At 40.2% G+C, this 15,375-nt stretch overlaps 1 protein-coding gene across 1 annotated transcript in view; it reads right to left on the bottom strand.

Annotated features, from left to right (window-relative positions):
• TBC1D22A (TBC1 domain family member 22A) overlaps window positions 1–15,375 on the bottom strand; it is a 113,314-nt gene that overhangs the window by 24,937 nt on the left and 73,002 nt on the right. Inside the window, exon 12 of the mRNA XM_053404717.1 lies at window positions 5,267–5,362. Coding sequence (XP_053260692.1) covers window positions 5,267–5,362 — 96 coding nt within the window. The remainder of the gene's footprint in view (window positions 1–5,266; window positions 5,363–15,375) is intronic.

Raw genomic sequence — 15,375 nt, 5'->3', positions numbered from 1 at the left:
CAGGAAGGTTGCAGTAGGACGTGGGAGATCAGGGCTGAAAACCTCAGCCAGACATGAAGCTCACTCGGTGATCTCAGGCCAGTCAGTACAGGCCAGTCAGGAGGAAGGAGAAGTGAGTACAATGTTATTCCAAAGGTCCCCAAACACTCTTGAGCAGATTTTTTTGGGGGCGGGGGCGGGGGAGGATGCACAAGTGACTGAGGAAGGGGGAAGTAGTGAAAACCGTTTCTCATGCTTTCTGCTAACAGCATCCTCTGCCAGCTCACAGACGTCTATCAGTGGATATATACCAATATCAGGAAAAACCCAGTTCTTAAAATGACTAATAAATATTCCACCTTTGTTGAACAATTCAGATCTTACATGTTTCAAAATACGCTGAACATAATAGTTCAACGTAATGTTTTATTTCGCTTCCCTGAGCTTTGTAGCATCGTGTTTAGACAAGTTTTATCATCTTCATTTGTCTGAAGCAGCATCAATGTCTTCAAATGAAATAATGTTTTCTAATCATCATACGTTTTAAACAGACACAGAGTCGAGATTTCAATGAGTGTGCGCTTGCGTTTTTTGAACCAACACTGCTTACTGGATACTTCTGAACTGCTTTGCTTCATTTCAATTTTTACCATCAACCAAGAGCAACCTTCTGGTTCATGTATCAAACCCAAGTGTCATGGGGCTCTACAGAGGCACTTAGTTCCCACCCCAGAAGTCCAAACTCAATCTTTACCATCAACCAAGAGCAACCTTCTGGTTCATGACTCAAACCCAAGTGTCATGGGGCTCTACAGAGGCACTTAGTTCCCATCCCAAAAGTCCAAACTCATTACATTCAGTCAACAGCACAGAACTCTTAAGATACAACAGGATTTTGTAGCCAGAAATTGGTCATTTTGGTTGAGTTTATTTAACCGCTTCCTAGCTTGAGTTTTTGCAGACAGGATTTTCTAGGCATTCATATGACATTCTTGAACTTTGAGACTTCTGTTTAAAGTATTGATTTCAAAAGGTGGAGATGCCCCTGAAACAGATATTCAGGCTGTTGGGCAGATGAGCAGCCTTTCAGCAAGAGGAGGCAGAAACCCTTGCTCTGTATCTACTGAATGGAAGAGGCACATGGTCATCACACAGCATGGGAAACGCGAGAAGGAGGCTATCACCATTCTTCCCCAGAAGTAGGTGACTGTGCTAGACTACAACCCCCTTGAAAAAGCCTGTATAAATAGGGATTTCAAGAATGCTCCTTATTTGTCCTTAACTGTTGCTGTTAAAACGTAATCTGACCCACAAGTTATCCAACAAGAGGTAGTAATTTGCCTGAAAACTACGAATCACATATTTGTATTTAACAGGGCAACTGATCAAGACTGGTAACAGTTGGAACTGTCAAGTTATTAGGACTCTCATCTGCTAGGATCCATACCCTGACAGGGTTTATTGCTACAAAACTGTTTAGCATTTCACAACACAGCAGAACCAATCAACATGGAATTGTGCATGTGCTTTCTAGTGACAGATTCAAAATACAAGTGCATGGGATTTTCTTTCCCTGAGAGAAGAGTTATCAGTGTTCAATTGAGCAAAATGTTTAACAGCTGAGCACTAAATGGCCTGAATGCTGCCATCTCTTGGAAACATCCTAATGAAAGTAACTGAGAAATTGGGTTTGTTTTGTTTTTTTAAAAACAGCTCTAGAGCTAAGACCAAAACAAACCATAGTCTTTGTCTCCTCACACTTTCTTCCAAGACTTTGATTTGGTATTCACTTTTTATTGTCAGTGCCTAGACTTTTTATCCTGCATCAGTTCTTTCAAATGCCACAAGGAAATCCTTGGGCAAATACAATCACATAAGGGACATTAGCCCATATTAAACACGCTGCCTCAATTAAAATAAAATCATTAATGGAGACAAAACCCTTTGGTTAGTATGCACTTCATTATGCGTTTTGCTATTTCAAGAATTCAAAAAGCATTCCTGGGGCAGATACCAAGAGCTGACCAATGACATTACAAGGTTAATAGCCCCGACCTAATCATATTAGAAATATTCAAGTTTCAAAGAGAGTCTATTGGAATCTGCATTTTATTAAACTGCTGAACAGTGCAGAAAGATGGCATTACACACTAAACTTATGCTTTATGGGATTAAAATGTTAGGATCAGAGACTCCGTAGAACAGAGTAGGCTCGAAAATGAAATGTTGCATAAGCTAGTGTTAGTGGAATGATCCTCAAAGCCCTTAGGTGCAGATTAGCCTATACAACTTTGTCCTTTTCAATCCTTTGTTTTCTTTCAGGCCACCTTTCAACCCTGAAACTGCTATAATTGCAGCTCTTCAGAGACAAAGTGAAGTGATATGTTGCTGATATGCTTCTTAGGTTGCTATGTTACAGTGATTATCTAATTAGGTACCTGCCTGAAGTGAATAATAATGGCAGCATTTAAACAAATCGATAAAATACATCCAATCAGTTCTTGGCAGGCCTTTATACCAGTTTTTATATATACTGGCTTAGAGAATAACCATTCAACTTTATGCTTGGGCAGCTCCATATAGGACTTGTATACCGTAAATGCTGACATATAAGACAATCTTTTAAGTGAGCCCATTTAATTGGTCTGGAAAGCAAGTTCCACTCTCTGAAAGTGTTGATAAAATAGAAGCTAATATAATAAAACATTAATGCTGTTTTTGCATCTTCTCTGAAAGCAAACATAGAGGTACAAAAGGAGAAGAAAGAGGGCAATTCTGCTAGCGCAACAGTAAAAACATTTTCTAGGTGTTGCAGGTTAAACTTACTTCAAATAAAGTGATTGTAAGGTTAACGCATGAGGAAAGTTTGCCTAGAACATTCTGCCGAGTTTTTAAACAAATTCAGTTGTATATCCTAGTAAACATTGATCCAGAGTTTCACGATGACTTACAAAATAAAATGAATAGGATCAACAGAAATGTAACGTCACATACGTGTAATATATAAAAAGCTGTTTGAATGCACAACAAATCACAAGCCAGATTGTCATTTCCTAGAGGTCGGAGAGCATAAAAGTTGGTAAAAGGCACATTCTTGAAAAAAGACACCATAAGTGAACTACATTCCCGATTCTTCTAGGACCACAACCACATCCAGATCAGAAAAAAACTAGGATATCTCCTTATCACTATCATTTCTTTCTTGAGGTAGATTGATAAGAACACCTCTCTCTCTCTCTCTCTCTCTCTCTCACTCACTCACTCACACACACACACACACACACACACCTTTACAGTATGAAATCTGAGGTCAGCAGAGATAGTGAAGCTCAGTTTCACCAAAATACAATGACAGTACATAACACACGTACATACAACCCGGGTAGCTAAAATCTAAGCAGTTGTTTCATATCTAATGCCAGTTCAACTGATGCCTTACAGTACCTGCCATGCCATCTTCTAAAGTGATCATGCCAGTAAATTTGCAAAGGACTTGCTATATTAGAGCCTAAACTAAAGTTTGGCATCATAGTAGGCTGTAAGAAAAGTGGTTCTGCTAATTGTAGCCACTGTCCTGGGGTCAGAATGTCTTAGGCAATCCCATCCCATGATCTCATCTTAGCTGGAGATTGTCATGGGAATGGCATGTTATAGCTATACTGGGTTAAATAGACTGGATGTTTAAACCAGAATATTCCGCTCCTTCACTACTGAACATTTGTGTCAATTCTATTTAAGTTTCTGAAAAGGTAGATTTAATGTAGATAAATGTAGAACATTTCTAAGTGCAGTACAACCTGTCTCATGATTTGTGTGCAAGATGTAAAATTCATTAATTTACATTGTCTATGCTTAATTGATCACAGTGCTAAATGATGACTCCCTTCATATTCACCCCCATGACTTTGACGTTGACTTATTGTTCATTTCTTTAGCTAAAGCTGGGACATTTGAGATTTTCACAGGACTGAAGAAAAATAGATGCAAACGCTTGACAGTGCCAGGAGATAAAATAATTGTGCATGAAATTTAACTTATTCAACATTAAAATACAATGAGAACAAACGACTCGACATATTAATTCTATGTAGAACGGTATAATGGCTGAAATTGAAGGAAGTGTGGTTTCTGAACCACACTAACATATGCCTAGACTTACCTTTATTAATGTGTGATATACGGCTCTTTCTGGACTCAGCTTAAGTTATAATAGCAGCTTTATGTTGGCCACTGCTTCACTAAGTGGTAAGTTCACAAGAGCGTATTTTATTGCAGCCGAAAACTCGGGACATTTTGATTGATCAGCTTAGATCTAAAGATGAACCCCCTAAAGTTCAGGTGTCTATGTCCCAGAAATAATTTTCAAAAGCGGGGGGAGAGAAATTAAAGTGACCATATGACCGGCTGGCTGAAACATAGCATGTGTCGGAAGTTCCATGCGAACAGGAGCTACTCCAAATTACCTCTGTAAGTACAATGCATGCAGGCAAGATTTATGACAGTGAAGGTAACCCGACAGCCCTTGCTCACATATATGAGAGAGGGCACATCCCTCTTATCTTTCTGCAAAACTCCAGTGGGCCAGATGAGCCAGCTTTGTATCAGATAGCAAAGTGGCCATTGCTTCTTCCTTCCGTTGCCTTTTCACCTGGAATAAGCCGAGTCGGTTCTCCGACAACGAAACAAGCCTGCCAGCAACACAGTCACACAAACCATATAAAATGCATAGTCCCTCGGTTACTGTCCCTCATCGCAGTGGTGAATGTCTCTTTGCTGGAAGAAATAGTCCCAGCTGCCTTGAAAGAGGCAGTGGTTCTTAAGAAGTCCTCACTGGAACCTGAGCTACCATCAAATTGCCAATATCCCATTCCTGGGCAAGCTGTTTGAGAGGGTGTTGACGGCACAGCTTCAAGTGTACTTGGATGGAGCCAATGACGTGGATCCATTACAATCTGGTTTCACTACTGCATTTCAGCTGTGCAATTCTCTCTCCTTGGAAGCACAGATGGCCACACTGCCTACTAAGAACTTATCTCTTCCCCAAGATTTTGGAGGAGCTGGCCGAGTCTGCTCTGCATAGTACACTGTGTATTATTCAGGTAGTTTTACCACCTGAATTGTTTCCGTGTGGTTTTTTTGTTTGTTATGTTTTTTATTCCTGCTGTAAACCACGTTTGCGGTGAAAAGCAATCTATAAATTCAATAAATAAAATAGTTTCATCTGAAACAGTTTCAAGGAAGACGTCTGCTTATTTCTTTTCCTGAAAACAAAGGCTACTTCACTTACTTGAAAGTCTCTTTCCTCTAAGATCTCCTTCTTCCATCTGACAAGGAAGGCAGCACACACATATAAATGGAAGTGAGAAAATCCCTCTGGTTCAGACTGAGAAAGAGAGAAAGAGAATTTATGTATAACCAGACAATAACTGCAGTTTATTCATTGTGATATTCTGTCATTTTTCTAGTTACTCCAAAGTTAATTAGCTCCAGGAGGTAAAGTTGTTCCTGATTTTTATGATTGAATTATTAAATCAAACTCCAAAATCAGATCCCAAATAATTTTATCTTTATTGCAGGTGGGGAATTGCTCACCAGGAACCAACACTATTTCAGAGTACTCTATCCAATAATATATAAGAGACGCTATATCAATTAAGCTTTGCAGTAAGCATCAAGTAAAGATTTCTGGTGTCAGTCTTTGTTTTGAAAACCGCTTTAATTGTGCCAGTGAACCATCTTTTGTTGAGAGGAATAGACAGTGGGGTTTTAATCCTGTTTATTCTCCTTGACTTCTTGATTGTCTTTGTCACCATTTAGCATGAAACATTATACACTGCCTGCCAAAACTGAGAATATGAGCATCACACTGTGATGCTTCCATTCCTACCTGTCAGAAAGGAAGAAAGTGCTTGCCCCTTGAGACCCAGCTTGTGGGATACCACAGAGATAAATCTTATTTCCCAAACTATTTAACATCAACATGAAGCTGAGATCATTAGAGCTTCTGAAGTTGAATGTCCTCAATATAATACCGTTATATCATGAGAAATCCAGGTAATTACGAGCCAGTTGGCCTAGATTTTTTTCCAGGTAAATTGGTGGAAACTATTATTACAGGTAACACATTATTAAGCATATAGAAGAAAAAGTTTTGCTGAGGAAGAATCAGCATTGCTTCTGCAAAGTTACCGTATTTTTCGCCCCATAGGCCGCACCTAGGTGGTTTTTTTTGGGGGGGGGGAATAAAGAAAAAAAATTATTTCCCCCCCAGGCATGGGGCTTGGCGCCGGGCTCCCGAGGGTTGCACAGAGCTTCCTGAAGCCTGGAGAGCACCAACCCCTCTCGTTCTCCAGGCTTCAGCGAAAGCCTGTATTCGCCCCATAGGACGCACACACATTTCCCCTTCATTTTTGGAGGGGGGAAAAGTGCATCCTATAGGGCGAAAAATACGGTAAATCCTCTGTCACAAGTATTTGACATCTTTGAGTATGTCATGAAGTACGTGAACTTTCACAATGCTTTCAACAAAGTCCCTCCATCAAAGCTTTGAATAAAATTAGCAGACAGAGAAAAAGAGGTTGGCTGCTCCTATGGATTATTTCTAGATAAACAGGAAATAGGGGGTAGAAGCAAACAGACAGTACTCACAATGGAAGTAAGCAGTGAGACTCCCAATGCTATTTAAAGTGTTCATAAATAATGAGGAGATTGGGAATAACGAGGAAATTCTGGCATTTAAACCTGAGAAACATGGAATACCCTGACTTCACATTCACTGGTGAGGTCTGAACTGATGGTGACTAAGCAAGAAAATCTGGAGGTCATGGTGGATAGTTCAATTAAAACTGCTCTGAAAAGGGTGAATTGCAATTGGGGACTATTATTAGTACGCCACTGAATGCCAATTGCTGGAGAATAATAGCAGGAGAGTGCTAGTACTCTTCAAGCCCCATTTGTGGACTTCACTGTAGACATTGTGGACTTCTGACCCAAGTGAGCTCTAATGTTCTCAAATGGAGGAGGGGGGATATAAGCAGTTTTCAGTCTAGGTCCAAGACGAACTAAACAAAGCCATGAGCACGAAGTTCATCAGAACCTTCAAATAATCTTTACCAAAAGTGAACACTGCTGTTATACAAGCTACATCCAACAGCTCTTTCAAAATAATTGTAAAACATGCCATTACCGCTTGATATTTTCCCTTTCCTAGGCTCTTTTAAATCAAATCAAATGGGCTTAAGTATTCAATTCATTAAAGGAAAAATGCATATTCCCTTTAGATTTAAGAATTCATCATGGTTCAGAGATAAAACTAGGCTACAAAGTATTTCAAACGGATAGTCTTGGACAGTTTTGGAAATTGAGCAAAACACCTAATGCATAATTGCCTTTCCCAACACCTGCTACCTATTATAACTTTCCATTTGCAGCCCTTGAAGTTATGACCGGTTTCATCTTTAAATGTATAAAACGGCGGGCCAATAGCTAAAAGCTTTTTTTTAAAAAAAATAAAAAATATCAAACATAAACAATGACCTTGATTTAAATATTTTAGCAAAAGATCTTAAGACAGATGTACAGCCTTCCAGAAGACTTATTCTGAACATATTAGGCATGACTCGGAGCGCATCACCACAGAGGCATCTGTCATCATCAATAAAAATCATTTAGAAGGTTAGCATCACAAATATTACATTGCCTTGCAAAAAGTTTATCGCTTCTGTGGATGAAATCGAAGCCATTATTTCAGACTTGGCCCACAAAAATCTCATGAATTAATCAGGGGATGGACGTAGACCGGTGGGAAAGTTAAAGAAGTAAAGCAGAACATGTTCTTGGTAACAATGCACCCCAACAGTTGAAAAAGAAATTGCTTTTATCTATAGAATACTGCTTAATTGGTGTTGTTGCTATTGTTTAGTCGTTTAGTCGTGTCCGACTCTTCGTGACCCCATGGACCAGAGCACGCCAGGCACTCCTGTCTTCTACTGCCTCCCGCAGTTTGGTCAAACTCATGCTGGTAGCTTCGAGAACACCGGCCAACCATCTCGTCCTCTGTCATCCCCTTCTCCTTGTGCCCCCCATCTTTCCCAACATCAGAGTCTTTTCCAGGGAGCCTTTTCTTCTCATGAGGTGGCCAAAGTATTGGAGCCTCAGCTTCACAATCTGTCCTTCCAATGAGCACTCAGGGCTGATTTCCTTAAGAATGGATAGGTTTGATCTTCTTGCAGTCCATGGGACTCTCAAGAGTCTCCTCCAACACCATAACTCAAAAGCATCAATTATTTGGCAATCAGCCTTCTTTATGGTCCAGCTCTCACTTCCATACATCACTACTGGGAAAACCATAGCTTTAACTATACGGATCTTTGTTGGCAAGGTGATGTCTCTGCTTTGGAAGATGCTGTCTAGGTTAGTCATTGCTTTTCTCCCAAGAAGCAGGCGTCTTTTAATTTCGTACTGCTGTCACCATCTGCAGTGATCATGGAGCCCAAGCAAGTAAAATCTCTCACTGCCTCCATTTCTTCCCCTTCTATTTGCCAGGAGGTGTTGGGCCCAGTGGCCATGATCTTCAGTTTTTTGATGTTGAGCTTCAGACCATATTTTGCGCTCACCTCTGCAAATGTATTTCGAAACAGAAATTGTGGGCTGCACATTGCCATGCCATGCAGCGGGTGGGGGAAGGTAGCAAAGTTAAAATTTGACGCCCCAGCCCTCGTGCTGCCTTCCCAAAGCTGGAAGCTAAGTACTGAGCTTTGGGAAGAAGGTGTGAGGCTCTGGCAGGGTCCTAACTGGGAAAGTGCTAACTAGGCTTTGAGAGGGAGGCAGGAAGACTCTAGGACCATATCAGAGCCTCCTTCCCAAAGCCCAGAGCCTTGCTTTCGCAGCCTTGGGAAAGCAGTGCAAGGGCTGGGAGGGTGTCAAATGTTGCCGAGGGCCGCCAAAAAGGCAACGAGGGCCACACGCTGGACCACACTGGTTTAAAGGGTCAATTCTTAGCCTTGGAGGGGGTTACAAACTTAACACCATTTTTATATCATTTCTAATAACTTTTAAAGTTGTAACATTTTAGACCTGCAATATGAATCTTGAAGGTATCAAATATTAACAGTATTCTTTCAAGTGGTTTTGTTTTTTTTTAAAAAGTACCACACCATAGAAGTTAAATATTTAAGACAATACGAACTCTGAATAACTTTTTGTCATCAAAAATTCCTACCCTCTGAAAGGTAGAAAACTTTCAGGGGAAATAATTTTATGAGTCTGGTCTAGGTAGAGGAAATTAAAATGGCTAATTTCAGGCTCAAATAAATCTAACAGCAACTGCCTCTGATAGCCCTTCAACAAAGCTCATTCACCAACCAAGATTGTTTCAACTGGAAAAGAACATTTCTAGACTCACAAAAGGTCTGATGTTCCTGGAATGAAGTCCAAAGGCATCTTCTACTTTGGAATATAGCAATATAGTCATACCTCAGGTTGAATATGCTTCAGGTAGAGCGTTTTCAAGTTACGCTCCGCGGCGACCCGGAAGTAACGGAACGCATTACTTCCAGGTTTCGCCACTCATGCATGCGCAGATGCTCAAAATGACGTCACGCGCATGCGCAGAAGCGGCGAAATGCAACCCGCGCACACACAGACGTGCAGTCACGTGTTACGTTCTACTGAGAATGAGGTACGTTCTACTGAGAATGAGGTACATCCAGAGGTACCACTGTATCCTAAACTTGAGATTGTCGGATAATACGGTTGGCTAAGAATGCAAGCATCCACAATTCTATTCTTTTCTGCCCCCCCCCCCTTTTAGAATAAACAGAGGTTGACAACTTGACATTTCATTTAGCGTTAGGGGAGAAATGACAAGTTTATATAATATTTCCTCCCTTCTTAAAACACATTAAATTGTTATTTGCAGATTCCTCTGCAACAAACATCCTGCAATTTATAAACCATTTAAGAATATCAGAAAGACACATCTGCAGTAACTGATCATCCCTCCAGGGAAAAATATAGGTATTCCCAATTGTTAAACCTGCTACTGGCGGTAATGGCATTCATCAGTGATTTTCTTGTGAGCTTTTACAATGGCCTTGCTACTTGACTGCAACCAGCTGTAAAGCTTCTTTATTCTGTTATCACAGCCGCATGAGGGAATGAATGCCAAGGATTCAATAGTCCTGCTAAGGAAACAGTCACACAGTTGGAATAGCAATAAGTAGACTCAATTGAAGGCATCCTTTCACACTCTCTCGCTTTTGCAGAATGAATGCACGAATGACAAAAAATTAAAAAATTAAAATTCTCAGGTGCAGATGCTGAGGAAGATATACAAAATATAAATAAAATATAAAGTAGAGCATGTCACTGTTTAAAGAGAAGGGTCTGGAGAGGATATAAACTGATGTAGCATCATAACAGAGATAAAACTGACAGGCTTTATTTTGCAATTGAGAAACTACAGAGGAAAAATCCTAGAACCCATTCGATTAACAATAAGATGCTCTGAATTTCAACCAGAGATCATACTTCCTAAAGTATCAAACACTTTTTATGCTTTTTAAGGAGATGGGAGCCTTCATGGTTTCTACGTTGAAGATAACTGAGATAAGCAAACTGGGGTAGTGTTGCACGTGTCTGAAATCTCATTTACTTCCAGCGCTTATAGCTATGCAATCACTCAATCTGTTTATTATGGCCATAGACCGGCAGTTTAAAAATAGCTAAAATGCAAAATTATAAAAGCAAGATAGAATAATTATAAAAAAAACAAGCCAGAATAAGAGCAGGGAAACAAGAGTCGCTGACCAGCAGGTTAAAAAAACTAGAATTCTAACTGTTTCTAAAGCAATCCAGTTGAAGAGTCATGTGTCTGAAACACAAGATTGCATAAAATGTAGCATTATTCTGTGCATCTCCTATTACCCATAGAAAAATCATGATAAATCAAGGACAGCAAGCCTTATAGAGGTAACATTACTATTACATTTATAGCTATGCACAAAAAAGTGACTTGTTCTGCTGGGTTAAAATGTTTAAAGCTGGTCCTAATTAGAAACAGCTAAAACTGATGTGGTCAAGATCGATCTTGCACATTTAAGACAAGCCATGAACTTCCTTGCTTACCCAACAGCCACAGTTCATCCATATATCTGACCAGAAACCAAACATCAATGACAAGAGGGAGAGCTAGGGAGGTGATCTTGAAGCACTGGGCAGGCTGCCAAGGAAACCACTTGCCAGACTGAGCGACTTTCATTCATGCCTTTGGACTAGTGGAACGTTCTCAATTTGAAAGATTTAGATTTCATACAAAGCAGAAGCTTGATTCCTGATCATTAAACATTACTCCACTACTGCAGCTTCTGCATAGACTCTGTACTGGAGTCTTCTCACTACAATTCCCATCAGCCTCAGCCAGCACAGCCAATAGTCATGGATGATAGGAACTGTAGTTCAAAACATCTGGTCAGCCCAAAGAGAAAGCTCCTAAGCTATGTTTCAGATTCAGTTCAAGGTGCTGGATCAAATTTTAACATCCTTAAATAGCTCAGTTCTGATATATCTGGAGGAGTCCCTGCTTATTTCACATCTCCAATATCTGGCACTGTCTTCTGGTCTGAACAGTGCCTGGGTGTAACCCCTGAGTTCCATGAGGGATGAAAGGCAGCATAAAAATGGAAGAAATCAATAAATAATATCAATCAGAAGAAGCTCTTAAGTGTACCATCTGTGAAACAATTTAAGACCACAATAGCCTGTGGGCAAACCTTCTTAGCAATTGCTCTTCAATGGAGGAAGCCTAGAGCTGATTAGGCAATGTGGAACATGTTTTAATATTTGACTTATTTTAGTTAATGTTATTATACTTTTTCAAAAAACTATGTTTCTATAAATCAGATCAAAAATTGCCACACATTTTTTCCCCTTTTGTACCAGTGAATCACTTCTGAAGAGCTCACTAAGGTCAAATGAATAATCATTACATTTTTACACTGCTACATAGACATTAAATAACAGGGGTTTTCTTCCTGGTCCTTTCCAAAAACTTGTCATCCGCTTGCTAGTTAAACCTTTGTAACGATTACTTCTTCTGAAACCCATTTCACTGTGACGAGAGTCACATCCTTGCTTTTTGCATTGGGAAAAAATACTCTTATACCGACTCCGATCCCTGATGAATATTTGGATGTGGGGGCTTTGCAAGAGAGATTCCTATACCAGCACGATTAAATTAACGCAAATCAGTTTTGGCACCATTTGTTGCCATGGGAAAGACTGACAGCAGCATCCACAGATGAATGAAAATTAATAGTGGCATCATCATGCCTTTTCATCTTAACTTCCTGAAATGAAGGTCATACAACTCCAAATGGACCTGATGGGACCAAGGTGCAGTCAATATCCCATTTAAGTGGATATTCCCACTTAGTGGAGCTGGATTGTAGCTTTATTTTCTTTTTCTTTTGAATTAGCACATATATGTGTATCTGACAGAAGTTGCATTTTTAATGTTTCTGTAGAAGCAGGCTTCAAAACTAAATTTTCTACTTCTTAAAGATCTCTGAATTGCCTAAGAAGAAAAATAGTACCAACAATGTACCCTGCCAATTTAGAAATAACAGTGCAGTAATTCCGCCCCCCCCCCAAATCAGCATGTTGCTAGACATATGCTAGGTGGAGTTCCTTTAATATTATATTACTGCAGTACAGAGCTTTGAGCAACCCAGATTCAATGTACATGGGTATGGAATGCAAGCATGTTTTTAATCTAATTTTGTGGTCTCCTGAATCCTGAAAATGCCATGGGTTAGAATAAAGGAGATCTTGCACATCTATTCTGCAACCCTGTAACATAGGGGTGGTGAAATGGATTTCACTGATAGGCAGAAACAGAACTCCCCCAGTGTCACAGGCTACTTTAAAAGATGGATGGTCCTGACCACAATCTGGGACATGTTTGCAAAAAATGGGACCTTATTAGGTGCTATCCTAATTTTAGTCCCTCGGATGTATCTTATAGGCAATTGCACTCACATCCTTCTCTCTTTCTTGAGGGGGGAAAAAGCCTGCTTGTACTATAGAAATCATAACATTTCAGAAACTGTACCCTGAATCGCTAAGGTGTTTTTCACACACAATGTGGAAGTACCTGCTGATTCAGAGTCAGGAATGTCATTTGCTGCTTTGAAGTGGAATTGCCCTGCTACATATCAACATTATGGAAAGTGCCTTGTGACACCATAAAGCCTAACAAATTTATTACGGCATAAGCTTTTGTAGACTACTGTGCATTTCAGCAGGTACGGGTAGTGCTCCCCCGAGCCGTAGTTGTGTCTCTGTACACACACCCAAACACTCAGAAACGACAGTGATATATATTACTCCCACACAAAATATTTGTTGATATCACAACAATCCTGGGCACTGTCTTGCCTAATAACAAACACAGGATGATAAAAAAAAAAATCAGTTGTCCCGTTCAACCCACAAGTGGCTACTCTTAATGAATTTCCAAACACTATGACTCTGTACTAACCCAGCTCTGGGAATAAAATGAATGTTCAGTGTCTGGTGGGGCTGTCAGAAAGTCAAGAGTTTTGGGGGTGTATACACAAAGAATTGGGACGCAAGTGGCACTGTGGGTTAAACCACAGAGCCTAGGACTTGCCGATCAGAAGGTCAGCGGTTTGAATCCCCGCGACAGGGTGAGCTCCCGTTGCTCGGTCCCAGCTCCTGCGAACCTAGCAGTTCGAAAGCACGTCAAAGTGCAAGTAGATAAATAGGTACTGCTCCGGTGGGAAGGTAAACAGCGTTTCGTGCGCTGCTCTGGTTCACCAGAAGCGGCTTAGTCATGCTGGCCACGTGACAAGGAAGTTGTACACCAGCTCCCTCGGCCAGTAAAGCGAGATGAGCACCGCAACCCCAGAGTCGGCCACGACTGGACCTAATGATCAGGGGTCCCTTTACCTTTACACGAAGAATTAAAAAAGATGTTCAGAACCTCAATTGAAAAGAAACCATAGGAATTCTTATTGAGCATTGTAGGGGAAGACATCCCACAAGATAAAAAAGATTATTTCTATACGTCACAGCCACAGCCAGACTCTTGTTGGCAAGAAATTGTAAAGGAGATACCATCCCCACGAAGGAGGCTTGGATAAACAAATTATGCAAATTTATAGGATTGGCCAAACTAACGGCAGCCATAAGGAATCAATCTAACCAGAATTTGAGGAAGGAATGGCAATGTTTTGAGGGTTATATGAAAAAAGACTGTTCCAAAGACAATATGTTGTTATGCCTAGATTAAATATGTAAAGATGATTCAATATAAAGTAAAATCAACAGTGACCAGATAGGGTTTAGTAGAAAGACACAATGTATAATAGATATTAAAGATTAAAGGATGCCGAACTGAGGTGGGAGGAAGCCACATGGGTATATGGTATAGTTTCAAGTAATTTGATAAACACAGAGTTTGAATTTGTTTATATGTAACTGTACAATTTTACAACTGTAACATTTCGTTCTTGAACAAAAAAAATGAATATAAATAAATAAATAAATAAATAAAGCATGTTCAGATCAGTGGCACAGGCATGAGCACTGACATGGTTCCACAGTAGGCCAATATCTTCAAGGCTGACTTAGAACACCACTTTCTCAGCTTCTTCCAGAGCAGCTCCTCCATCGGAGATAAAAAAAAATGACATTGAATCATCCGGAATCATGGACATCATGGACAGAAAGCATCTGTGCTATTCTAGCAGGACTTCACCAAGTTCAACCTTACCATAGAAGAATCCAACCAAGAGTTCACTTTCTGTACACCACTCTGCAGGTATGTAGCTATATGAGCACCGCCTTATACAGGAAGCCCACCGACTGCTCAGCATACTTACAGGCTTTGTACTTCTGCCCAAAACACACCACAAAATCCACAGGACCACAGCAAAGATATAAGATGAAGCCACATTAGGCTTGGACAGAGACTGACAACCAAAAATATTGACATCTGGCATTCCTTAGACTACAATTACTCACCCGAAAGAGTGAAAACACAGATCAACAAGGCCAGATTGGTAACCAGGAATTATCTACCATAGGAAAGACATGGAAGCAGCTGTTGACACCTACAGCTCCCAGGTAAAAGCTTTTGTGTATCATCAATTACCTACATCCCATATGGGGAAAATGACACAAACTGAATTAGGCTGAACATGCTTAGAAGCTACTGTGCCACTGGAAGTACTGCCTGATTAGTGTGTAACAAAACTAAGGCTTCCCTATTAACAAAAAGAAATATATTCATATGAAGCTATGCTATATCAAGGAAACATCCCCCCCTCCAAAGTCTACACAACAGTGTAATGTGACAGAGAAAAAACTTGG

Source organism: Podarcis raffonei, chromosome 10, assembly GCF_027172205.1.
Source record: "Podarcis raffonei isolate rPodRaf1 chromosome 10, rPodRaf1.pri, whole genome shotgun sequence".
NCBI lineage: Eukaryota > Metazoa > Chordata > Lepidosauria > Squamata > Lacertidae > Podarcis > Podarcis raffonei.
The sequence above is the reverse complement of the archived record's forward strand: the minus strand, read 5'-3'. Positions and strand labels throughout refer to the sequence as shown.